Here is a 27,323-nt window from a genome sequence, read left to right on the forward strand (position 1 = left end):
AACACCTCCCCACCCACCTCCCGGCCGCCGGCCCCGCCCGCCCGGCCGGCCTGGAAGACCCCCGTTCAACCTTCAAACCACCCAGCAAGTCCAGGGCTGGGCCCTTCTCCTGCAGCACACACGCGCACCCAGATGTCTGCACGGGGACGTCCCCGCAGTGTTGCTGACGGTGCACAGAACTGGAAACAACCTGCGTGTCCATCTGGAGGGGACTGTTGGAGAAATTACAGCGCCAGGAAAAACATAAAGCCACCAGGAAGAACGAGACGACAGGGAAAGATATCATTTGAGAAAAAGAAAAGTCAGGGCACAGAGCATGACGAATGGAGGGCCTGCTGTGTGTTAAAAATGCGTCCACATCTACGGGAAGAAACACACGCACAGAGAGTCGCGCACGCGCGGAGAATACTTCTGATAAAGTAGAAGTGTCAAACGGTCCCCAGTTTCTGGGAAGGACACGGTGGGTGAGAGGGGCAAGGACACCAACTTTTCTTTAAAACGCTGTTTTGCCCTGTTGGAAATATTTGCGAAGACTGTGTATTACTTTTTCAATTAAAAACAATTAATTACTTATTGTTCATGTTCGGACATCATGTGTGTTCAATTTTCTCCTCCTAAAAGCGGGTGGAGACCTTCCTGTGATGGCAGCCTCCCACGTGGATCCGTTTAGGGGCGTGGCACCCCTCCGCGGGGCAGGGAATGTGGGGGGCACCCTCTGCGTCCAGTCTGACAGCTGGGCACCTCACGGGCACGTAGTCAGTGTTGGAGGAACAAGCGACATCATTAATGCCCATTTGTCCACTTCCATCTTCTTCAGAGTTTCTTGTTTTTACCGAGTTACTATTCACGGGGCATCGACTACACCATGCTGGCCCATTTACACCCACACCTCCCTGAATCGAGTCATCGACTCTGGAGCCTGGCCGACCGCGGGATGCTCCACGGTGGGATGTCCCCTGTGGAGCCGTCCACCCTCCAGAGCTCCTCCAGGGCACAGGCTGCCTCAGGCCCGTCATAAATCAGAAACACGAATCCTTGCCTCAGGCTCTGCCTCAGACCCACTGGGGCACACGGGTCTTCAAGCCCAGTTGCCGGGAATCCACTGAAATCCCCTCTCTGGGAACTGGCAGCCTCAGGATGAGGAGTTTGGAAAAGCAACAGATGTGTAGCCAAGATCAGAAAAGGGGATCCCCCCCAAAAAAAGGGTCACGCCCATTTTACAGAAGAGAGAAACTGAGGCTCAACTGCAAGTCGCAGAGGCAGTTTGAACCCGCTCTCGCAGAGCCCAAAGCCCGCTGCTCAGAGGTTGGGGGTTCGCGGGTGTGGCCACCGTCAGAACAGGCAACTCGAGGGCCTGGCTCGAGTAGGACATTCTCCAGGCTTCCATGCTCGGCGGCCCTAAAATAGAACCGCCAACGTGCTCAGGAAGTGGGGTCCCTGGGGGAACTGTTCCAAGGCCAGACGGCACTGGGGCTCGGCGTGGCGCCTCGGTCCCACTCACGGCCAGCCTGGCAGGAAGACACACGGGCAGCAGCGCTGGGGCAGGCCCTCGGGGGTTCCCGTCCACCTGCACAGACGGGAACAGCAGGAATAGTCTGTGGTGGGGCCTGCGGCAGGGGCCCCTGCCGGTCCCCGGTTCTCAACCCATCCTCAGGGGCGGGCCTCCTACAAAGGTCAGGGCAGCACAGGAAGCATCTGCTATATGCTTGGCCCTGTATCAGGACCCGAGGAGAGAAACGAACACGATACAGGCCCCACCCATTGAAAGTTCCATTTATTCAGTCACCTGGTTCATTCACACACGTCTTCAGTTCGACATGCATTTATTGAGCACCTACTGTGTCGCAAGCCCTATTCGAGGAAGTGGGGAAACGAATAGACAAGACACGTCCCCAAGCTCCAGAAGTTTCACTTTTCATTCACTCTTTCTTTCACTCACTTCTATAAACAATATTGAGCACTTGCTGTATGCCGCCCTTTGCTAAGCACTGAGGATGCAGACGTGAAATAGCCACGTCTGCGCGTGGGAAGAGCGCCCGGCTGGGGCTCCGCTTCACACTTGCTGATGGAACGAGGGGGCATCCAGCCCTGTGTTCCATGACAAGCATACAAACATACGGCACTGAAGCTGCTCTCGGTCTTACCCACCCAGTCCCTTCTTCATCCATTTGGGATGATGAACATTTATTGAGCGCCTACTGTGTGTCAGGGACACGGATGCGCATAGACAGAGTCTCCACCCTTGAACAGCCAGCCATCCTTCCTTCCTTCCCCATTTATGGTTTCAGTTCACCAGACACATATTGGGCACCAACTGTATGCCAGACCCTGGGGAGGCAGACGAACGAGCCCCAGACCCGGCCCTGGAGGCCCAGACACAGGGGTGACTGTGCCAGGACCGTGAGGTGCCCCTGCTGGTTCCTCAAAAGCCCCGAGAGGGGTAGGCGGCTGGCTGTCTGCCCCGCGGCCCCCACGCGAGCTGCAGCGGGGAGGAGGGGTCCTGGGGGGAGTCCCTGGCGCACAGGGAGAGAAAAGCCGCTCGACATAAGGGGAGAACTGGCAAGAGGGCAGGAGATTAATCACAACCAGGTGAGCATCCTCGAGAACTCCAGGAAGGTTCTCAGCTTAGTGGAGGAAGGAGAAACCCAGCCCACAGCTCCCCACGGGGCACGTCCCACAGCAAACTGCCCGCAGCGCCGCGGATTCCCGGGTCCCTCCGCCTTCTGGAGCCGCAGGCTCGTGGGGAAAACAACGGCTTCCATCCGCCACCTCCTGGAGCTGCGGGAGGACAGCATGGGATCAGCCGCGGGCGGCCGGGGCGCAGGAAGTGCTCCATAAGCGTCCCCTGGGAACGTCTTCCTTTACCTGGAGCTGTGGTGGTGTTGAAAGCCGGCTGCACAGTGTGTGACAGGCCGCCCACCCAGAGATCCGGGGGGCGTGCGTCTGCTCCGTCGGCAGAGAGCAGCAGAAGAGGGGTGGTGACTACGGAGGCTGCGCCCATCGTAAAGGGCGACACGGCCCCTGCCCTCTGGGCTGCAAGGCTGAGCCCGGAGCCGCCACGCGGTGAGGGAGCCCAGGCTGCGGTAGTGGCCACATTTAGGTGTCCGGTCAGCTTCCCAGGGAAGCCTGGCCCCCGGGTCTCTGCAGGGACCAGACAGGTGGGCAAAGAAGCCTCTGGAGGACCCCAGCCCCCAGCTGTTTAGGGCTCCCCGCTGCCACCCCAGCAGCTGCCCCACAGGCCCTGCCTGATTTCCCGACCACGGTTGGTCGTGGGCGTGATAAATGGCGGTTGGTTGACTCCCCTGGGTTTGGAGCGGTTCCCTGTGACACTGACACCTGCTCTCCGAGGCCCTGCCTTGCACACCCTGCGCCATCCGGGAGGAGCTGCTCAACGGGAGGGCAGGAAACAGGTTTACAAACTGTCGAGTCCTGTGAGCACGGGAGCCCCTGGCTTCCTCGCTCTGCATGCGGGAGGCTCTGCTGCCCTCCTGACCCCACGTAACCCGCAGCCCTGTAACAAGGCCGCCCCTCCCCGGCTGGCCTGGGAGGCTCTGCGGGCTCCTGGCGCTGGCCTGGGCTCACGTGGCAGGTTGCCGCTTTGTTCCCAAGGCGGGACTTAGGTCATCCCTCCAGGAGGGACGAACGGGAGGACAAAGCCTCCTTTCACGGGGCCCAGGCTGCTCTAGGCAAACACAGGCGATGGGGGCAGAGCAGGGAGCAGGCAGGCCGCCCCACCCCCCTGGCACGCCCCCCGGGAGGGTGGCCAACAGGCGGCGGGGCCCAGGCAGGCTGGGCCGCACTGGGGTCTGGCAATGGCCTCCCCCTCCCTCTGGGCCTTTTCCAAACACACCTGAGGCAAGGACAGGGCAGAGTCCAGAGGGGCAATGAGGAAACATCCGGTCAATTCAACAGAACGTGGGGTTACAAAAAGGCACCCCAGGATTAAAGTCAAGTTATCAACATAAATTAACACAGCTCGGCCTCCAGGGCAAGAGAGCGAGGGCTCCACGCCCAGCCCCACCCCGCTGACTGGCTGTGTGATCTTTTGCAAGTGGCTTAACCTCTCTCTGAGCCTCAGCCTTGTCGTCTGTAAAATGCGGATGGGAACGGCGTCTCCCCTCCAGGACTGCTGGGAGGATGAAATGACGCAATGGGAAGCGTTTTGCCTCGTCCCTGGCTGCTGGGGGCTGACCTGTGTTCCCCCCAAATTCCTAGCGGAAACCCCAACCCAGTACTTCAGAACGAGCCGGGATTTGCAGTCAGGGCCTTTGAAGAGGCGCTCAGGATAGAAAGAGGCCGTCAGGGCGGGCCTGGTGCACCCTTGAGGAAATAGTTACATGTGTCCTTTGGACTACAAACAAAGACACGCTCGGATGTGCCAGGCATCGCACATGCCAGTCCTGCCTCCTGAAGCCCTCCCCCCTCATCCACTAGCTGTAAGACCCAGCTCGGGGCCCAACCCAGGGTGGGCACTCAGTACACGTGCCCGGCAAGCCCCTTTGAGACAGGCCGATGGCTGCATTTCAAAGATGATGACGCTGGGCCCAGAGAGGGACAGGGACTGGCCCCAGGTCACACAGCTGGGATCAGACCCCAGCATCCTGGCTCCCAGTTCAGCGATGCTCTCCTGCTGGCCCCGGCTGCCTCCCCTCTCATCAGTTCCACCTCCAACACAGACACCATGTGTTCACTCAGCTCAAAACTCCCAAACTGGAGTCTCTTTTCAGCTCTGGAAAATCCCCTTGCCCACCCGTGACAAAAGTGGGGGGCTGCAGGGGCCGGGGCCTGCACGAGGATTTTCACACCTCCACTACTGGTGTCGAAAGCCGGCTTTGCCACCCAAACGACAGGTGCAGCTTGTCTACAGGCACCAGCATCCTGGGGTTTAGCGACTCCCTCCATTGTTTACGCTCCACGCTCCGCTCCCCCCACCCCCATAGTGGATTTTCCGGCTGAAACACCCGGAGGCCGAGGCCGGCCTGGCTACCCACCAGGACCGATCTTGGGGCACCGTGTTCGAGACCTCTCTGCCTCCACCGGCCTGGGAACACAGGCGGCGGGAGACCTGGGGGGCCGGGAGACGGCGGGCGCCCACAGCCCCAAAGCCCAGTTCCGACACCTCCCCGCGATGTGACCCTGGGCACGCCAGGTATCCTCGGTGTCCCCGTCTGCAAAATGGGGACAAGCGGAGCACCGCCTTCCTGGCAGGCGCCCAGCGGGGTGGCCCCGCGTCCCTCCGCAGAGGGGGATCCGGGCAGTTTGTTAGGACAGGAGCGCCCTCTAGTGGCGCGATCTGGAACCCATTCTGCCTGCGGGGCTGCGAGCCAGGACCTTGTGCCCCGTGCGGTCAGACAGGCAGGGGATGTAAAAAGATAACGGCTCCCGTTTATTTCGTGCCTACTATGTGCCAGGTGCTCTCCATACGCGTTTCCACAATGAGACGCTGACATAATTCTCATTGGAGAAAGGGGGTTTCTCAACCCCAGATGAGAGAACTGAGGCTCAGAGACATGAAGCCACTTGCTCAAGGTCACACAGCAGGAACGGATGGATTTGAACCCAGCTCTGTCTGAGCACAAAGCTCTATTCTTTCCTGGACCTCTAGAACTGGGAGATTGCACATCATGAAAAACCTTAAGGAGACTTCAGTCCAATACTTCTTTATATCAATAAAGAAACTGAGGCCCAGAGAGGGCACATAGTTGGCTCAGGGTCAGCAATTATAGCCCAAACTCCAGGCTCCCAGAAGTGTTCTGCCCACACGCCCACCCCTCCAGAGCTTCTACCCTGCATTTATCATTCCTCTCGGCAGTCACAGGATTGGCATGTCCCTCCGAACTGCTCGGAGCCCTGGAATGTCTGAAGCTCGGCCACGGCTCCTTTGGGACAGCCAGGGCTGCCAGTCTGAAAGGCCTCCCTCTGGGAGCAGCGCTCATGGCAGGCCATCAGCATGAAGTCCCCGATGGCATGGGGGGGTAGCCGGCCCCCTGAGGACCAGGCAGTGGCCTTGCAAGCCTGGGAGCCATCGGCATCACAGGATTCTCTTTTCATTTTATGTCAAGGATGCTGTGGACTAATGGGGAGGGAGGCGGTGGTCCTGCCGGGAGGGGCCATAACAGGTGGAAAAAGAGTCAGAAAGGGTCACAATGGGGGAGGAGTCGGGGGGAGCCAGCCTCGGGCCAGCTGGATTCTCATAAACCCGACAGTGGGTGAGATCAGGGCCTGCCTGTGCACGAAAGGACCTGAGAGCTCAGCGATGCCAACTAGCTGAGAGGCCCGGGCTCACGCTTCCACCCTCAGGGGAGGTCCCTTAAAACCCGCATCTCAACAGCCTTGAGCCATGGACAGCGCAGGAATTGCCCTTATTGCCTGGAGAGAGGCTGGGGACCCTGTGAGGACACAGACATTTCACACTCGGCAAGTCCAGCGCAAGTCCCGATCCGTCCCCGACCCTCTACCCCTGCGGCGTTCCTGGGGAGGTGGGTGGGAGCCCCAGCCTTCCGACCATCGGGCCCAAGACCCTCGGTGTCTTCCTGACTCTTCTCTTTCGCTCCCTCCACATGTCCAATCCGTCAGCAAATCCTGTGGGTCGACCTTGAGACCACAATCAGATCCAGAATCTGCCCGCTCCCCATCACCTCCTCTGCCGCCCCTGGACTGAGCCCCTGGTCACGGCCAACTGCGGGACCTCCTTGCCGGTCTCCCGATTCTGCCTCTGTCCTGCTTGAGTCTGTGCCCTGCACGGCAGCCAGAGGGATCTGTTCAAAACCCAAGTCAGACTGTGTCGCTCCTGCCTGCAGTGACACCCCTCCATGGCTCCGTTGCCTTCAGAGCACAAGGTGAAGTCCTTGAGTGGCAGGAAGGCCCTGCATGACCTCACCACCTCCCGTCACTCACTCTGCTGCAGTGCCACCCCCAGGTTCCTTGAGGTTCCACTTGGGTGCACACTTAGACCCCAGGGCCTTTGCACCGGCTGCCGCCTCTTCCCCCAAGTTCCCATGGCCTATGCCCTCCCTTCTTTCAAAGTCTCTGCTCAAAGGTCACGTTCTCAGGGAGTCCCCTGGCCCCGCCCACACTCCTGAGCCCTCTCGCCTGCTTACTTCCTTCTTTCCCTGGCACGCCCCAGCCCGGACACACTAGACAAGGTTCTTATGTATCACGCCCATTGTTTCCTGCCTGAACCCCCACCAGGATGTTAGTCCCCAAGGCAGGGATCCTTGACCATCTTGTTCCCAAGCCCTGAAAATACGGCCTGGCACACATGTTTAGCCGAACTGAACCAAGGGCCCATTAGCTGTCTACACGGGCATCAGCGGCTAATGCTTATCTGGGACCTACTATGTGCCGACATTGTCTGCACGGCCTCCATGAGTCCTCAGGATGGCCCACGAGGGGGGTGCTACCGTCATTCCCACTCCACAGACGGCAAAGCTGCCTTTCTGGGAGGTTAGATCTGCCCGGGGCCCTACGCCCCATAGGAGGTGGCCGGGGGGGATCAGAAGCCATGGTGGGGCGGCGCTGCCCTCTGCTCTGCCACAGAGCCTAAAAAGGCGGCCCACTCGAGTTGGACGCATACCACTCATGACGCCAGCCGCTCTGTGGCCCAAACCTCGGGCCCAACTCAAACAGCACAAAAATAGCCAGCTCTGCGGTTTCAGCCACAGCCTCGGCCCAGCCAACCCGGACCCTGCGCACAAGCGGACGCTGCCAAGAACTGTGGGTCGGGAGCCAGGGATAAAGTGACAAGAGCCATGGCCATGGCTGACGGGCACACCGGGAAGCGCCCAGCCACTCACACCCCACGACACCTCTGCACACGAGGCGGTGCACCAGCCTGTGTCCACTTGGCACCTGCTAGGCGCCCGGGGCCGTGCTGGGGCTGGAGACTCAGCGCAGAATGAGCCGTGGCCCTCGTCTGCGTCAGACTTCCCGAGTTCAAACCCCAGCTCCGCCCCCCGCCGGCCGTTTAATACCAGTTTTCTCATCTGTAGAATAATAGTAACACCCACCTCTCGGGGTTGCTGGGAGGGTTAACGCGATGCCACGTGTGGACGTGCCTGGACAGGGAGGGAACCATCCACGCTGCTGTCTCATGACTACGATGACTTATTATTACTCCCGGAGGGGACGACAGGCTGAGGGAGGGACAAAGCTAAGCGCACAAGTGACGAGAAAGCCAGCCTCCCCGGGTTCCTGAACTGCAAAATGGGGAGAATCTTGAGATGTCCCCGTAGGGCTCTCGTGAGCATCTATGAGACACCCGTGAAAGGCGCTTGGTGCAGGACAAGGACGTCGGCGGTGGGGATGGCGGCCACGATTATTATTATTATTACACTTATTATTATTGTTGCCATCGTTGTAATTGACAACCACAAGCAACCAGCTTGATGCCAATGCCCCAAAAAGGCCACGGGCCTTGGGACCGTCTGGCTAGGTTATCTCGGCGACAGAAGCGATGAAGTAACTCAAAACAGCCGGGGCAGGGGTGGCCATCAGCTACAGTTACTAATGATCTGAAACAGACACTTAACCTCCCAGCCGAGGCTGCACAGTGACAGGCTCGACAGCGGGGGGCTGTGGTTTCTCCCCCCGGGGGACAGAACGGCTGCTACGCAGAGGCCTTGGGCTGCCCACAGGAAGCCACCGACACCCATCAACAAATGACAACCTTGCAGAAACCTGCTGCGGCCCCCGCCTGGCCCGACTTCTGAGAAGCTGAGTCAAGAAATAACCTGAGAGGCGGATCCGGACCTAAGGCTGGGAGGGATGCTCCCTATGTCGTGTGCAGAGCGAGCGCCTGGGAACAGCCCAGCGCCAGGCCCAGGAGGACGGCTAATCAACCACGGCTGAGGGGCCGGCCCGGTGGCACAGCAGTTAAGTGTGCACGTTCCGATTCTCGGTGGCCCGGGGTTCGCTGGTTCGGATCCCGGGTGCGGACATGGCACCACTTATCAAGCCATGCTGTGGTAGGCGTCCCACATATAAAGTAGAGGAAGACAGGCATGGATGTTGGCTCAGGGCCAGTCTTCCTCAGCAAAAAGAGGAGGATTGGCAGCAGATGTTAGCTCAGGGCTAATCTTCCTCAAACAAAAAAAGAAAAGGAAAAAAACCCACGGCTGACGGCAAGCGGGAATATTAAGACGCCATCAAACATCATGAGCCGTTTGCCAAGGTCTCTAAACGATGCGGCAAATGTTTGTGTGGTCAGTGGGCCCCCGAAAGGAGACACATGGCCCCAGCCCTCGTTCCCCCACTCGACGGGCAGGCAGCGAGCTCACAATGCGGATGAAACAGTTTATTGAAAAAGTAGGGTAATGGGACAAAGAATGTGGGGGGTGGGGGAGCCTGCTTTAGACAGAGGGGTCAGGAAGACCCCAGCGAAGAGGGGACATTGAGCAGAAACCTGAGAGCAGTGAGGAGGGACCCGGGCCGAGAGGGGACCCGGGTGGGAGAGGGCCACCCGGCCCCAACCTGTGCAATGGTTTGTGGTCCCCGGTCACGCTCAAACTGACGGTGACGTCCTGGGAAAGGGGAAGAGTTCCCAGCGGCCGAGGGCGAGCAGCTTCCATGTTTCACAGGAACGGCCCCACAAGCGAATGAGGAAGTGACCCCCCCATTGCAGGTGAGGAAGCAGAGGCCCGGAGCGGGTGAAGTGGTCACCCCGAGGCCGCCCGGCTGTGTTACGACCCAGGCCCGAAGCCTGTGGATTTCCAACATCCCCACGCACCCTCGGGGGCTCAGTGAGCACGAGTGTCCAGCTTAGCGCTGTGGACATGGGGCCAGTCCTGGCACACGTGAGCCGGGCCGTCTTCAGGGACTCGAGGGGGGAGGAGAAACTGGGGGTGAGTTGCAAAGCCGCCGGCGAGCCCACACGGCTCCTCGCACTCCAGGACGTGGTCACCCATGGGAGGCAGGTGACCCAGTGGAAATCTTCTCGGCTTCACACCTGGGACTGACCTTCTAAACCGCCTCACCCCACCGCTTCGTGCTTCAGATGGGGAAACTGAGGCTCAGAGAAGCAAAGACTTGCCCAAGTCACATAGAGAGTTGGGGCAAAGCCAGGCACGGGGCGGTGTCCTCTGTCCACCCCAAAGCTGCCCTGTGAGGGTCACAGCATTCCCCCATCCTCCCACATCACACCGGCCAGGCTGAGGTTACGCCGGTTCCTGGAATCCGCCAGGGGCACGCCGATTGGGCTTGCTCTTTCTCACACTCACCGCAGTCCCTTGCACGTGCTGTTCCCTCTGCCTGGCACACCATTCCCCTGCCCTACCTTAGCATCGCCTACCAGGCTCCTACATATCCTGTGGTGCCCAGCTAGCTCAGGGGGCTCTCCTGGACCCCCCATCCCAGATGAAACAGTGTCCCCCCAGCCCTGTGCGCCACCCCATCCTAACACACACATGCTCTTTGTTTCACTTCCTTGTGCAGGGACTGTGGGCCCCCCAGATGGGAAATTCCACAAGGTCAGGGGTCCCTGTGTGTCTTGCTCACCCCTGCATTCCCAGTATCTGACCCCAGCTCTGAACTGCTGCCGGTAAGTGTGTGTTGAATGACTATCTGACGGTAGCCGTTCGTCGAGGTGCCCAGCGCCCATGCCGAGCTCCAAGTTCCTGGGGATGGTGGGCCGTACCTTAGTCGCTTCCGCATGTCTGATTCTGACACCAGTTCCAAAGTGTGCAGGTTCTTCCCAGCACCCCCAAGCAATGTCTGGGACACCAGCTGGGTGTCCCACGATTTAACTCGATGCCGACACTGTCCCCCTGGTGACACCGTCAGAGCCCACAGGTTAAGGGCTCCGTCCCACAAGACTGATGCACCTGGGCTTCTGACCAACCAGCTATAGGTCGGAGGTTCCCACAGCCCCGCCTCAGGTTCCGTTACTTCGATGGGGCCGCTCACGGCTCACGGACTCAGAGAAACGTCCCAGAGGGCCAGTTTCTAATAAAGGCTGTAACTCAGGAAGAGCCCGAGGGAAGAGATGCCAGGGCCGGGGATGGGAGACGGTCGGAGCAGCCCGGCTCTCGGAGCCTCTCTCTCTCACCTCCACGTCTTCGCCAACCCCGGGGGCTCCCCGAACCCCTTCTTCTGGGTGTTTATGGAGACTGCATGACAGAGTCATGACTGATTAATTCATTGGCCCTTGGTGGGTGATTCTGCCTCCAGCCCCTCTCTCCTCCCCAAATCAGGAGGTGGGACTGAAAATTCGAGCCCTCTAACCAGGGTTGGTTCCCTCGGCAACCAGCTCCCATCCTTAGGTGCTTTCCCAAGTCAGCTCATTAACATAACAGAAGACACCCTCTCTCATCTCTTAGGAAATTCCAAGGGTTTTAGGAACTCTGCCAGGAAAGGGACAAAGACCAAACGTATTTCTTATATATCACAGGATCACAGCATCCTTCACACCACGCCCAGAGCCTGACACACAGCTGGGCACAGCTAGGTCCTCTGGACCCGGTGGATGGCAGAATTAAGAATACAAATGATCAGGGACCGGCCCAGTGGCGCAGCAGTTAAGTTCACACGTTCTGCTTCGGCGGCCCCGGGTTCACCAGTTCAGATCCCGGGTGCAGACATGGCACCACTTGGCAAAGCCATGCTGTGGTAGGCGTCCCACATATAAAGTAGAGGAAGATGGGCATGGATGTCAGCTTGGGGCCAGTCTTCCTCAGCAAAAAAAAAGAGGATTGGCATCAGATGTTAGCTCAGGGCTAATCTTCCTCAAAAAATAAAATACAAATGATTATGGGGACTTTTTTTCTTCCTCATATTCTTCAGGATTTGCCAAGTTTATGTCCATGTATTATTTTAGTAATTAGAAAAACCCCTAAAATCAACCAGTGTTGGTTACATGTATAATATGACAATGTTCAAAGGTCAGTGATCAAGGACACGGACGGGGGGGTCTCCTGTTTTCCAGCTGCTCTGGGCACTTGGGAGGGAGGGCAGACACCGAACGGAGAGGCGGTTCAAGGACTATGTTTCCTAAAGTCGTATTTTTAGGAGCTCCGGAAAATTCCCTGGGTGAGAAGGCATCCAAAGTATTTGCAAACATTCAGCAGGGGAAAAAGAATATTTCCCAAGTCTTTCCGTTTTGGGCATTTTCAACCCAGTGGCAAATGCTCTGGAAAACTCTGAGGCCCACCTGTGATGATTCTCCACCTAGCCTCTCTGTTCACTGAGCCCTGAATGTCACGTAACCCACAATCAGTTACCCGCACCTCTTCGTTTCACAGATGAGGAAAAAGAGGCCCAGAGAGGGGACGCCACTTGCCCAGGGACACACAGCAGGTCAGTCTCAGAGTCGAAACAAGATTGGAAAAGCACGTGACACCCCACAAAGCACTCCCGCATGGGTTCCCTGACTTTGCCATTTCGCCAGAAAAAGTTTTGGGTTTTTTTTTTTTCTGTTATATACAGGAAAGAATGCAACACAAGGGTTCCAACTTTTTACTTTTAGTCAGTTCATGGAAAGAAAAACAAAACCTATTCTGCTCAGCTCATAAAAGATGGGGCATTTTCACATGCACACAGAGGCAAGAGGGATCTAATTTCAGAATGAAGAATAGCCCTTTAAATCAAAGAAGTGTTGCTTTCTGGACAATTCTCTACTGCCTGTCCTTGCTGTTTCTGTTTTTCCAAAGACTGGAGGCAAGGCCACTGTGGCCGTTCTGGGAGCGGCGGGGCTCCATCCTCTCTCTCTGGGTCCTCCACGCCCCACTTCCAGCCTGCTGGGCCCCCTCACCGAACCCCATCCCTTTCCCCAGTGCCCCCTTCTCCTCGAGCCACCACCGTGTCCTAAAGAAAACAGAGACACTGCTGGGCAGAGAGGGACAAAGGCAACTCGGCAGGCAGCGCGGGGAGAGGAAGGCGCCGCCGGGCTGGCAGCTGTGCTCACTCACCCAGAGGGACCGCAGGAGCTTCAGCAGGCCCGGACAGTAGTAGTACTCCATAGCAGGCTGGGCTGGGCCGCCTGCCGCCCGCTCCCAGGTCCCCTCCGGGGGCGCCTCCCCCGATCGCCGTCACGATGCCCCGGAGTCAAGTTTAAGGCCCATGAATCATTCAGGGACTGGCGGCCAGGGGACCAGCCAGACGCCCCGCTGGGGACCCCGCGAGCCCCGCCCAGCATCCCCGGTGGCCCGTCCCTGTGGGGCGGGGCCAGGGCCGCCTTCTCCCAGAGCCGGCTGGGTGGGCTGGCCCCTGAGGCCCTCCCAGGCGCTCCGGACACAGGGGGGCTTGTCAGCTGTGTGGCAGGAAGGGCAGGATGAAGTCCCCGGAACTGAGTATGTATGTGTGTGTCTGTGCATGTGAGTCCAAGTGTGTGGTTCCTCCTCCAAACCACACACGCAGGGGGAGCCCCCCAACATGGGAAGGAAATAAATCAACTCAGGATCCCATGGTTCACACAGCCCCTCCCCGGTGTGGGGCAAGTTCCTTTTGACTCAGCTAAGTTTCTGAGCAGCCTGGAAGGAGGACTTGGTTGCCCCCATTTTGCAGAGGGGGGAAAACGGAGGCCCAGAGAGGGCTAGGGACTTGGTCAAGGTCACACAGCAAGGTGGAAATGGAGCCAAGGCTGGAACTCAGGCCCCCTACCCACGAGTCCTGGGTTCTGTCCACTCCTGTGGGCGGCCGGCCCAGCACAGAGGGCGGGGGCTGCTGAAGGGGGGAGGGACCAGCTGCCAGAGTCACCATCTGCTAGCTGCGTGGCGTCCGGGGGGGTGGGGGGAGCATCCATTTCCAGACATTAAAGATGCAAACTAGAGCACACCTAAGGCGGACCCAAGGCGACCTTTCTTGGCTGTTTCCTTCAAAAGAGCATCATCTTGGCGAGTCCGTCCCCTGTCGGAGCCTCAGTTACTCCTTCTCTAAGATGGGGTGGATTAGCCTGTGTGTCAGCGTTTTGTGGATCGAATGAGGCAGAAAGATACCAAAGCAGCTAGTTTAGTCCCCACAGGGCTCCAGGGGAGGTGGTATCATCTCGCCGGGCAGACGGGGAAACTGAAGCCCCGGGAGGCAGACAGACTTGCCGAGGGGAGCAGCTCCTATGCAGTGGGGCAGCCCAGAGCCCCTGCCCAGACCGCCTGTCTGTGGGCCCAGAGGAGAGCCAGAGGCTGGGACAGGGGGACAGCCAGGCCTGAGGCGAAAGGGGCTGGGGGGGGGTGGGCAGAGACATCAAGCCTCGCCCCCCAGACCCCAGCCCATTGGGGCCACACTTCAGAGCCCCACCCAGAGGCAGCACAGCCGCTGACGGGAAACCACAGCCCTCCCGAGGCGGCCCGGGGCCACCTCCACCCTCAGCGCCCTCATCCGGCTCGCAACAGGTCCCCCAGCCATGCACCGCCAGACTGACAGTACAGTTGGAGGGCCAGGCCGAGGGTAGTCCCAGCAGGGGTCTGGGGGGAGCACGGCCCCTGAGAGAGAAGCCTGTGGTAGAGACGAGCCAGGATGGAGAGAGCTGCGGGCAGGAAAAGGGATGAACCCAAGGACAGCGGGAGAAAGCAGGGAGACGGACGGACCCCTGAGGGGCGGTCAGGGCCAGAGGCCAGAGGCGGCTACGGAGAGAGCCGAGCAGGAGGGGCTTCAGGTGGAGACAGGGAGACTACCCGACAAGTCTGAGATGGGGACAGAGCCGCCCCCAGACGAGGCACCAAGGAGGGAGCCCCCCAAACCCACGCTCTCCCAGCCTGGAGCTGGCCACAGTCGCCAGGGCATGCTCCCAGGAGCAGCGGCCCCGCCACGCCCCCCACCCCAGACTGGAAGTGACTCCTACCGAGTCTGGGTTATCCTATCCAGGTTGCCCCGCCTGGTGGGGATCCTGAGCCACCTGGCCAGGAGAGCCACCTACATGCACAGATGTGACAGAGGCACCCCTACTTCTTGGATGCTGTCCCTGCATCCCATCCCTCCCACGCCTGGCCTGCTGCCCACTTTATATCACTGGATCACACAGCAACCCCTTCCCCACCCGGTGAGCCACATGCCCCAGGGCCTTGGTTCATGCTGCTGCTGGTCAGAAGCAGTCTTCCTCCCTGCAGTGGGCTGAATGGCAGCCCCCAAAAAGCTCTTTGCAGATGTAATTAAGGATCTTGAGAGGAGCTCATGCTGGGTTCCCCAGGTAGGCCTTAAATCCAGTAAGTGTCCTTAAAAGAGACAGATGAGAGGACTCCACCCCAGAGAAGATGCCACGTGAGGATGGAGGCAGCGACTGGAGCGATGTGGCCACAAGGCAGGGAATGCCCAGAGCCACCAAGAGCTGGAAGGGGCAGGAAGGACCTCCGGAGGGAGCCTGGCCCTGAGGACACCCTGACGGCCTCCACTTTGCGAGAATAAGCATCCCGCATCTCGGGTAATCTATCACGGCAGCCCCAGAACACGAACGCCCCCTGCCTCGGCACCTGCTCCCTCCTATGGGTGCCGGGCTTCCCGCGGCACCTCCAGCCCAGACGCACGTCCCAGGGCAGCTCTTCTGGAGGAACTTTCCTCCCCATGGCCCCTCACAGGCCAGCTCCCCAGCGGCCCATCCCTGGGCAGCCTGGCGGCCACAGCAAGCCCACAACAACTGGTACGGACGTCACTGGTTCATTCCAGAAAAGACTGAAAGTGCAGCCATGTCAGTGCACTCAGAGGGCCCGGCTCTTAGCAGAAACCTCCGTGGGTAAAGAAGACGGGAAGCTGTTGAAAGGGACGTCAGCCATCACTAGGGACACAGGCAGAAAGCTGGCAGCCCCCACGCGGCTTTGTTTGGGTGTCGGGTTTCTGGAGGGAGGAGGAAAGAAGCTGGGCCCACTTTTGCTTTACTGGAATTAGTTGCCAATATTTAAGCATCGGAAGAACCGAGTGTAGCTATGCTGACTTCTGGCTTCTCTAGAAACACGGGAAGGCCTGGCCCTCGGGCCTGCATCCCCAGGTGGGGACGTGGGCAGGAACCGCCAGGCGCGCCTGGGGACTGGAGCTGCCACACTCCGCCCACTCCCGCAGCCCCGGTCCACACCACACCTGGGCCTCCGCGGGCGTCTGAATCCAGGACCCTCCTGGAACCAGGCAGCACGCCCGTTGGTCGCACACTCCGGGTCACCGACTGTGTCCAGGCCCTGCGCCAGGAGCTGGACAGAGATGGGGTCGCCACGGGCCCCCCAAGAACACTGGAGGGATTTGCTTGACCCCACGTGCCTGTCGTCCATCAGGCTGCACCTGGCTTAGGGCTCGGCCTTCAATGTCTTTCGCCATGCGGCCTCCCCGTCCAGCCGCTGCCACACCCGTTCCCCAGCCATGCGTGGACCCTCAGCCTCGCAGCCTTTGCTCAGGCAGAGCCCTCCGCCACGAACGCCCTTCCATCCGGAAAGTCAACCATCTCTCAAGCCCAGCGCAAACAGCAGGTCCCCGGACTGCCCTCTGAGCAAGCAGGAGTCACGGAGCCCCCTCTGTGGGTGGTAGGGCGCCTGGTGTGATGAGAGCCGCCTTTCCTACAGGGCTGGGAGCTCCTCACGGGCAGGGCCTGAGGCACATGCATGCCCCTGTCTTCTAGCAGTTGACAACCCCCCGAAGGGTCAGGGCACAGACAGAGCAGAAGTCTGTGCAAGGAGGAAACTGAGACCCAGGGAGGTGGAGGCAGCCCGCCTGCGTCCAAATCCTTGTTCCAGCCCCAGCTAGCTGTGTGGCATTGGGTTGGTGAGTGACCCTCTCTGTGCCCCAGCTCCCTCGTGTACAACAGGGGTGACGAGAATGCCAGCCACCCCGGGTCTCTGGGAGGAGGGAACGAGGTGATCCGTGTGCAGTGGTCAGAGCCCAGAGCTTGGTTAGCACTCAGAAGGTCCTGGCCATAACGGCTTAGCAGCATATCGAGTTTGGGCATCCTGGCTGGCAGGGCGATAAGGAGGGGCCCACGCCAGGGTCAGCCCATCAGGACGGGTTATCTCCCCCAAACCAGGCACCGTGGAGCCCACCCCCTCAGGACACAGCCAACTCGCACGGTGTTATCAACTGCAGGATGTGAAATCACTTAAAACACATGACTGAAGAAAAAAAGAACACTTTCCATCCCCGGTGCCCAGCCTGACCCGGCAGCTCCCTCAGGCCCAGCGGGTTCTCTCCATCGGGTCAGGGGGCAGGGCCGGCGGGGCAGGGAAGCGACCCGAGGACGGGAGGGGCCAGTCCAACACAAAGGACGGAAGGACGGCCGCTCTGAGAGCACCGTGCTCAGGGCAACAGGCCGGACACGGAGACCCCGACTGCGAGCTTCCAGGGACGGAAACGTCCAGAAAGAGGCTGGGCCGGGAGTGGGGAATGGGGAGTGGCTGCTGAGGGGCACGGGGTTCCTTCTGGTTCTGGAATGAGATGACGGTGATGGCTGTGCAGCTTCATAAATTTACCAAAACCTATTAAACTGTATGCTTAAAACAAGTGAATTTTATAGTATGCAAATTATACCTCAGTAAGCTACAGGAGGAGGAGGAGGGGGAGGAGGGGACGGGCCTGCCCTGCAGAGCACTCAGGGAGGAGGTGGCAGTGGACACAAAGCCCGAGGGGGCACGTGGGAGGGGACAGCCCCCAGACGCCGGCTGGCGACCCACCCCGACTCCTTCACGAACCCTGAGTGAGCACTTGTGAGAAGTGGGGGCGCACAGCTGCTGCAAGCAGGGATTTGCACTCAGATGGGCCCGGGTTCAAACCCCAGCTCTGATCCTGCCACACCGCGTCATCCTGGACAACTCGCTTCTCCTCTCTGTGCCTCAGTTTCTTCAGATGTAAAACGAAGCTGATGAAAACAACAACCACCACCATAACAATAATAATAACTTCTCCCCGCACAGGGCTGCTGTGCGGGGGAGAGAGGTGGTGTCAGCAGAGCCCCTAGCACACGGCAAGGCCCAGTCACTGAGGGCCTCAAGGACTGAGTGTGGAGCGGTGGGGACGTCGAGCGAGGCTGAGTGACGTGTGATTCTCACCCACGGGGAGCGCAGGGTCTATGGGAGAGAAGCCCTTGGGAATAAGTGACAGCGCTGGAGGCTGAAGGGCCTGGCGTTCCCAGGAAAGGGTGCAATCCAGGAGGGCTTCTTGGAGGAGGGGGCATGGAGCCGAGGCTTGAAATATGACAAAATGTTCTTCTCTCGAAAGACCCAGAGTTCAGGCAGAAGATTCAGCCTGTCTGGAAACACGTCTGCTTAAGTCAGCAATGCCATTTCTATATTCACAAGGCTCCTGCTGAGAGCTACACAGCCCCCAGACACACACATACTCCACACTCCTTTTGGAACTATAATAAAAACAGATTTTTTTTTCCACCAGAAAACTCATTTCTTCGGAAGAGAAGCGTCATCAGTGAAAACGAATGGGGCGGTGGGGGCTGCGGAGCTGCAGAAGAAGGTGCCCTGGTCAGCCCAGCCACCCAACGCCACGACGGGAAATAGGAACTGACAAGGAACGGGGCTAAGCGACACGTGTGCCAGGACCAGCGGCGCTGGAATCAAAGAAAATCGAAACAGACAGAGCGAGGACCGCAGTACAGAAGGGGTTAAAGCTAATGCAACCGTGTTGAAGCCGGAGCGCCCGCCCTGCCCCCTGCTGGTCACTGACCAGCACTGCATGGGGACACCGGCGTCACCTTTAATCCGGAAGAAGGATGGGGGGCAAGAGGAGAAGCTCCAGCCAGAAACCCTGGGAGGACGCTCAGGCCATTCTGCCGCCCCCCGAATGTTGGGGCTTCCACATGACGCCGCCGCCCTGGCCCCGTCCCGCCTGTGCACCTGCCCACTGGGCGAGCCCAGGCCAAGCCACGTCACCTCCCCAAGCCTCGGTTTCTCCATGAGCTGTGGCAAGAATTCAGTGAGATGATGAACGTGTGTGAAACAAGATGCCAATACCTCATGTGCTAGTTGAAGGCTAAATTTTAAAAAATGGTTTTTTTTGCTCCAACATATAAAACTAGTGAGATTTCACACGAAGATCAAGATCATGGGTGATGCTTGAGACAGCGGATGGTCCGGCCACTGTGGGCGCCCCCGCCTGCCACCCCGTTGGTCACTAACTCCCCATCCCCGCCTGGCCTGGCTCCTGGGTGTAGCCCCTGAGGCAGAGTCCCAGGGGAAGGCACCTGCCTCTCTCTACCCGGCCGACTCCTACGCACCCGTCAAGACCCAGCTTCCGTTGTACCCCAAGCCTTTCCGGCTCCCCCACAACCAAGTGCGGACACCTGCTACGGCATGGATGAACCGTGACAACATCCGCTCCGTGAAGGAAGCCGGACACGAGAGGACAAAGGCGGAACGAGCCCCTGTCTGTGAGGGACCTGGAACAGGCAAATTCACAGAGACGGGAAACAGAGCAGCGTCTGCCTCGGGCTGTGGGGGAGCTGGGGGCGGCAGCTCACCGGCGGGGCTCTCTTTTAGGGTTGAGAAAGATGTTCCCAAGGTGACCGTGGTGATGGTCACACAGCTCTGAACATGCGAAAACCCACGGAACCGCCCATTTAATGAGTGAGCTGTGTAATGTGTGAATTGTACCTCAGTGAAGCTGTCATAGTTAAAAAGTGAGTCAAGTTTAAGAAAAACGTTAAGTATCAGTCCAGGTGGCTTGTGAATATGAAAAATTCTCAAGGCGATGAGAGAATGAGCGGAGTTTTGGAAACATCAAATTCACGCAGCCGGTCCTCCGGGCAGAGGCTCCGTGCGGGTCCCGTTCCCAGATCCAGCGCCTCCCAGCTGAGCCATGTGGGCCCTGACTTCCCCTCTCTGAGCCTCAGCTCTGTCATCCGGAAAATGGGGACAAGAGCAGCCCCTACGTCGTACGGTGACCACGAGAGTGAATGGAGCACAGCACCCAGCACATCCCAGGGGGCTGATCAGTGACAGCATCACCGAGGAGGGGACGGCAGACCGACCGCTAAGGGCACTTGGCTTCTCTTAGGGATAATGAAAATCTCAAATCGATTGTTGGACGGATGCACGACTTTGTGAGTTTACTGAAAAGCACTGAACGGTACAGTTAAAAATATGATAGGGTGCAAAACTAAACACTGTCTGACCGTACAATCCAGCAAGCACGCTCCTTGGAATTGACCCAAAGGAGCCGGAAATTGACACCCACACAAAACCCCACACACCGATGTCACAGCCGCTTTATTCGCAACGGCCCAAACCTGGAAGCAACAAGATGTCCTTCCGCAGGTGAGAGGATAGACAAACTGTGGGCCATCCAGACAGCGAATACTATTCAGCGCTGAGAAGAAATGAGCGATCAAGCCGTGAACAGACGTGGAGGAACCTCTAATGTATATCACTAAGTGACAGAAGCCAGTCTGCAGAGGCTGCGGGCTGTACGATTCCACCTCTGTGACGTCCTGGCAAAGGGAACACTACGCAGACAGTGAAAGGTCAGTGGGCGCCAGGGGTTAGGGGAGAGAGGGATGAACAGGGGAGCAAGGGGATGTTTAGGGCAGTGACACTGCTCTGTGTGATGCTGCGATGGCAGATCCGTGTGGCTGTCCATTTGTCCAAACCCACAGAATGCGCCACCCCAGGAGCGAACCCTACCGTCAACCAGGACTCTGGGCCATCAGGATGTGTCAGTGGAGGCTCATCAGGTGTAACCAACGTCCCGCCCTGGTGGGGAGGGTGATAACGGGGGCAGGGGGTGCAGGCGATATCTCTGTACCTTCCCCTCAATTTTCCTGTGAACCTAAAACTGCTCTAAAAAAATAAAACCTTAAAAAAAAAGATGTGGGGTGCTGCTTCCTTCATCCATGCCACAAATACATGCTGCATACCTACTGCACACTGGGCACCGTGCTCAGTGTTCCTTGCCCTGTAGAGCCTCCGCTCTGAGGGGGGAGGCAGACCCTGCATGATGGGAGGTCACTGCATGGGTGTGCTGGCAGAGAAGAGTGGGGACCAGGGGACCATATAGACATGGCTCCAGGGAAGGCCCCACTGAGAGAGGTCATTTGAGCTGAGAGACGCCTGAGAAGAGGGAAGTGGAGAGGGAGGGAAGTGAGGAAGGAAGCTGGAGGAGAGCAAACAGCACGTGCCAAGGCCCTGGGGTGGAAACATGCCTGGCATGTTAAGGGAACATTCTGGGGCTGTGTGGCTTGAGTGGAGTGAGCACACGGCCTGTGCTGGGAGAGGAGGTGACACGGGTGGCCAGGGGCCAGGCCACACAGTCTTGCAGGCTGGCGTGTAGACACTGGATTGGATCCTGAATACAAATGGAATTTTATCCTCTAGGAACAGATGTGAATGTGACTTCTCTCTAGGGCACAGCAGGCGCTCAGCCAGAGGGTGGAGGCCCTCTGGGGTGTCTCCATCGGTTGTGACAGGTGAAGCAGGTAACCGGGACTATTAGCAGTTGAAAGTGTAGACGTTTGTTAATGATTCCGTTTCCCCAAAAAACGAGTGAAGATTACCCCACTCAAAGCGTCATTCTCACACAACGGCATTTCTACAGACTTCCTCAAGGAGGAGAGACAAAGGGACTAGGTCATCCTCGCCCCATGGGTCCCGGATGCCTCGCCCGGGACGTGGCAGCGCTCTGTGGGATGAACCGGGTTAACACTCGGGAAGAGTGAACCCATCCGCTCCAGCTCCCCTCCCAGCGCCCGCAATCCCGCGAGGCTCCACGAGGGCCGGCTCGGCCCTGGGGGCGCTTTGCAAGGAGCGCAGGTGTCCTGTCCATCATCCGCCTCCTGCAGGCGGGTCCGCGGCCTCAGTCCCCGCGAGCACACAGAGCCCCGGGGGCTTCCCTGGCACCCCTGACGCAGAATCCAGCCCATGTCCCTCCGCGTGGGATCCCGCCCCCAAGAGCCGCCCCGACCCCTCCCCAGCACAAAGGGAGGAGTCCACAGGCCAGGAGTCAATCCAGGTATTGCTGTTTCTTCCCTGTGTGTCCTTGGGCCAGTCACCTCCCCTCTCTGAGCCGCAGGTTCAGCATCGCTAAGAGGGGCATCTTCCAGCACCTCAGGATATAGTGAGGTCACTTAGGGGAAAAAGGGCCAGAAAGTGGCCCTCAGCAAGCCTCCTGAGGGTCCAGAGGTCAGTTTCCTCCTCTACAACGTGGGGACAATGAATACCCATCACTTGGGGTTCGCATGGGTTAAGTGGGGTAATGGAATAATGTTCGTACGGTGCTTAGCACAGTGTCTGCCACATAGAGACCCAAAATATAACATACAGTCATAGTAATGACAGCAAACACTTATGAAGCCTTTGTCACTCACAGAGGGACCCCGACGGCTCAGAGAGCCTGATGGGCACTAGTTCATCTAACCTCACTGCATTGCTAACGAGTGGCTCTATTATTATTCCTGTTTTACAGATGGGGAAACTGAGGCACGGAGCTGTTAACCCACAAGGTTACACGGCTGGTAAGTGGCCCAGTTGGGATTCAAACCCAGGCTGTCTGGCTTAAGATACGTGCCCTCTTCTGTACACATATGACATTTCAATTTAAAAAATTATTTTCCAGGCAACAAAAGAAAAAGTAGGGGCTGGCCTGGTGGCTCAGTGGTTAAGTGCGCATGTTCCACTTCTGCGGCCTGAGGTTCGCCAGTTTGGATCCCGGGTGTGGACATGGTACCACTTGGCAAGCCATGCTGTGGTAGACGTCCCACATATAAAGTAGAGGAAGATGGGCACGGATATTAGCTCAAGGCCAGTCTTCCTCAGCAAAAAGAGGAGGATTGGCAGTAATTAGCTCGGGGCTAATCTTCCTCAAAAAAAAAAGAAGTAGATATATTGGTCCTCATCAAAATGAAAAATCTTGGGGCCGGCCTGGTGGCCAAGTGGTTAAGTTCGTGCACTCCACTTTGGTGGCCCGGGTTCAGCTCCCGGGAACACACCTACATCACTCGTCCGCAGACACGCTGTGCTGGCGACCCACATACCAAATAGAGGAAGACTGGCACAGATGTTAGCTCAGGGACAATCTTCCTCAGCGAAAACCAAAAAAAACCTTTGTGCATCAAAGAGCACTATCAAGAGAGTGAAAAGACAACCCACAGGATGGGAGAAAATATTTGCAAATCATGTATCTGATAAGGGATGAATATCCAGAATATATATGTAATACTCATACAACTCAGCAACAGGAAAACAAGCAATCTGATGCAAAGAAGATAAACAAGTGGCCACTACGCTCGTGAGAAGATGCCCAGCATCCTTAGTCATTAGGGAAGCGCATGTCAAAACCACAGCAAAACACTACCTCACGCCCAGCGGATGGCTACTATTTAAAAAGAAAATGGCAAGTGCTGGTGAGGCTGTGGGGAATTCGGAACCTCGTGCGTTGCTGGGGAGAATGGAAAATGGTGCAGCCTCTGTGGAAAGCAGTCTGCTGCTCCCTCAAAAGTTAAACACAGAATTTCCATGTTTTTTGAGCAATTCCACTTCCCGGTGTCTACTCAAAGTAACGGACAGCAGGAATTCAAACAGATACTTGCGCATCAATATTCATGGCAGCGTTATGCACAGTAATCAAAAGGTGGAACCCACCCAAGCGCCCATCACAGACGAATGGATGAACCAGGTGTGGTCTATCCATACGAGGCAACATTATTCAGCCTGAAAAACGAAGGACGGACTGACGCGTGCCACAGCACGGACGAGGCTGGAGGACATACGGTGAGTGAAATGAGCCAGGCCCAGAAAGACAAATATTGCACGATTCCTTTTCTATGAGGGACCTAGAATAAAGCGAATTCACAGAGACAGAAAGGAGAGTAGAGGCTCTCAGGGGCTCAGGGGAGGGGGCCTAGGGAGTCAGTGTTTTCTGTCTGGGAACATGAAGAGGTTCCAGAAATGGATAGCGAGTCTGTACCCAGGACGTGAACCCAGGCCACTGAAGCAGTGTCCCGAACTTAACCACTAGGCCACCATGCCGGCCCAACACAATACACTTTTTCATGGTTTTGCACAGAGTGCAGCCGCAGCCTCCTGACTGCTGCCCCAGCTCCAGGCTCCCCTCTCCGGCCCCCTTTCCGCGATGCCCACTAGAGGGCGCTCCAAGCCGCCCCTCTGATGGTGTTTGACCCTGGTCCTGACTGCTGGCTCCTGGTGCCCCTGGCAGGCCTAACACCAAGCCCTTATTCCGGGCCTGAGGGTCCTTCTCATCCTGGGCCTTGGTGACCCCCTCCTGCCTCATCCCCACCGCTCCCCAGGTGCCCCCCTCACAGCTCCTGGCAAACCCCATGTTCTCCTTGCCTTTCTATGTATTCACACGCCATTCCCGCACCTGACTCCCTTCCTCTTGGCAAATTCCTTCTTCCATTGAGTCTGGCTCTGACACTGTTCTGGATTCCTGCAGAGGCTATGATACCTCCCTCCTCCGTGCTCATCAAAGCAACCTGTACCTACCCAAAACCAGCCTCTTTACAGTGGCCAGCAAGGCCTGGTGTGACCCAACCCTGCCAGCTCTCTCTCTCCTCATTCTCTCCACTCCAGCCCCAATGCCATCATCACCATAATTACCATCATTAGAAGCACTACTAAACACAACGAGCCCCAGGAACTTTGCACTTGCTATTCCTGCTGCCTGATCCTCTCCCTCTGATTCTTCCACGTGGCTGGGTCCTCCTCTAAGGTCTCAGCTCAAATGTCACCTGCTCAGAGAAACCCTCCCTGACTCCCAACAGGAAATAGCCCCAACAACCCTTTTCCCCAGCCATCTTCCTTCTCAACACCCTATTTTATTTTCTTCATAGCACTTGGTACCATCTGAAAGTCTCTTTGGAGTCTGGCTTCTTGTTTAATGTCTGTCTCCCCACACTAGAATGTGAGCTCAGGAGGGCAGGACCCACAGACGTCTTGTTCACTGCTGTACCTAAAGGGCCATGACACATAGTAGGTGCTTAATAAATGTCTGTCAAATGAATGAATGGGTGCATAAATGAATGAATGATTAGTATTTATCATCCTGGATTCCATAATTACTTGTTTATAGACTATTAATATGATCAATTTGAGGATAAAAATGAACTTATTTATCTTTATAGCCTTAGAGCTTTGTATGTATTAATAACTAGGTAGAGGATGGATGGATAGATGGGTGGATGGATGGATGGACGGATGGAAGGATGGGTGGATGGATGGATGGATGGATGGATAGATGGGTAGATGGATGGATGGATGGATGGAAGGATGGGTGGATGGATGGATGCATGGATGGATGGGTAGGTGGATGGATGGATGGATGGATGGATGGATGGATGGGTGGATGGGTGGATGGATGCATGGATGCATGGATGGATGGGTAGGTGGATGGATGGATGGGTAGGTAGGTAGGTGGATGGATGGATGGGTGGGTGGGTAGGTAGATGAGTGGGTAGATGGGTGGGTGCAGAGATAACTAGGTAAGTGGATGAATACAAAATGCTCCCATACAAAATCTCAGGCACAACTGATCACTCGCACTTCAAAACTGAGGAAACAAAAGCTTTCTGGTCTGGCTGGTTTTGATCCAGCAAAGGAACTTCAATCAGCTGAGATACAAGTGACTCCGTCTTCTCCAGCCCTTTCGACCCAGCGGTGAAAGACTAGAAGCAATTAAGAAGGGGACGAGCCGCGGCTCAGAGGATTCCTGAGCCTCCCCAGAGCCCGGTGCGCCGTGCAGTCTCTCCCCACTCAGCGCTGCAGTCATGCTGCTAAAGCCAGCCTGACACCCTGGCTCAGCCAGGCAGAGAGGTCACCCTGGCCTCTGGGTCAGCTCCCCCCAGCCTGTCTGTTCCACTCGACCATCTCTCCTGTCTCTGAGCCCTGCGCCCCAGCAGACTGGGGGCCTTGGACACAGGGATCATGTCTTCCCATCCCCGAAGCCCCGTGCCCAGCAGCCTCTCAGGCCACAGCATTCAGATGCTAGGCAGATTCTCTCTTTTGTCCCATGCCCTGGTTTGGGGGCCCCAGGCTTCCTTATCAAGGACCTGACAGCCCTCATTTTCTTTCAGACTGTGTAATAAACAACGCTGTCTATGGGGCAAGCAATAGCCGTTTCCAACCTGGCCAACCACTACAACAGAGGCTGGAAGACTTGCGTTTCACAGACTCTCTTGCTGCTAGCAGTGGCCACGGGACCCAGTTCCTGCCCATGATATGTAGACGAAAGTCTCGTGGAAGCTTTTGCTTTCTTGCAGACTCAGCTGACATGGCCCCTCGGCTTCCCACTTCTTGCTGCCTGAAAGTGGACCTAGTGACTGGAAAAGTGGCAGCCACTTTGGGACCATGAGGCACAAAGCAGGAGGGAAAGCCCAAGAAACTCTCCGAGATGCTGGGCCAAGCCAGCAGCTGCCCACCTCTGGCCATCTTGCTGGGTGCGGCAAATGAGCCCTTTCAGTTAAGCCAGTGAGCCAATTTCCTGATCCAGGTTCAATTCAACATGACATGAACACAGCATCATACATGGGAATGCCAAGCAACACATTATCAGGAGGAGAGTCCACATCCTAGGCAAATAAAAAACCATAAAATCTTTATGCATGACTTGCTTTTTAAGCACAATCTTTGAGAAGCTATTTCCAGCAGTTCATACATATGATTTTTCAATTTGATTTTTTCCTTCCTATTGGAACGCCCAGTCAACCAACTCAAATTCAGAGACTCTGTAACCAGGACCAGCGATGTGTCCACTGGGGACCACCTCCAGAGTTCCCTCTTATCGCGAGTTGGCTGCATCCACAAGAATTACTATTCTTGTCATTAGAATCCAATTTTGCCCCATCCTCCAATCATTGTAATACAGTCGTCAGGTTCAAATGCCGTCAACCCTTCCACGACTGCCCTGGCTGATCCTCGTACAAAGATGGCGGCATGATGACAGAGCTGCCAGGAGGTGGCGCCGCCTCTGGAAGACAGGACCCATAGTTTCATCAGCAAGAGATGTGGGAAAAGTCTGAACTCAGCATTGAAACCCACTCGGTGGTGTCCAGGAAGGACACATCCATCAGAGTAAAGTTTAAGAGCCTCCAGGCCACCTCCTGGGCTCCGGATGACAGCCATGAATGGAACCCAGTGTCACACCCCGAGACCTTTGCCCGAGCTGTTCCCAGACCACACCCATCCGGCAAACACCTACCCGTCCTTCAAGATTTCAAACAAGTGTCCTTCCTCTGTGAGACCTCCCCAAATGGACACAGGTGCTCCGTGATCTTGGCGGTGGGGAGCTCTGAACCACGAACGGGGCGGTAAGCACAGTGCCACAGCGCCCGGCACACAGGAGAACCCGCCACCATTACTCACACCTTCTCATTCCTCTATGTCGTATTCATAACACGCAGATAAATATTTGTCAAAGAAGCCGGAAGCCCCCACACTGCCCCCCATCCCCACGGGAGTAGTCACAGGCCC

General features: G+C 57.3%; 1 protein-coding gene across 7 annotated transcripts in view; it reads right to left on the reverse strand.

Moving 5' to 3' along the window:
- KIAA1671 overlaps positions 1-27,323 on the reverse strand; it is a 187,537-nt gene that overhangs the window by 75,965 nt on the left and 84,249 nt on the right. The window contains exon 1 of one of the 7 annotated variants that reach the window (XM_070219863.1): positions 12,903-13,281. The exons of the other annotated variants lie outside the window; for them this stretch is intronic. Coding sequence (XP_070075964.1) covers positions 12,903-12,953 — 51 coding nt within the window. The 5' untranslated portion in view covers positions 12,954-13,281. Of the gene's footprint in view, positions 1-12,902; positions 13,282-27,323 lie in introns of those variants that run through there. 7 annotated transcript variants of the gene reach the window in all.

This window comes from Equus caballus, chromosome 8, assembly GCF_041296265.1.
Source record: "Equus caballus isolate H_3958 breed thoroughbred chromosome 8, TB-T2T, whole genome shotgun sequence".
In the NCBI taxonomy this organism is placed as follows: domain Eukaryota; kingdom Metazoa; phylum Chordata; class Mammalia; order Perissodactyla; family Equidae; genus Equus; species Equus caballus.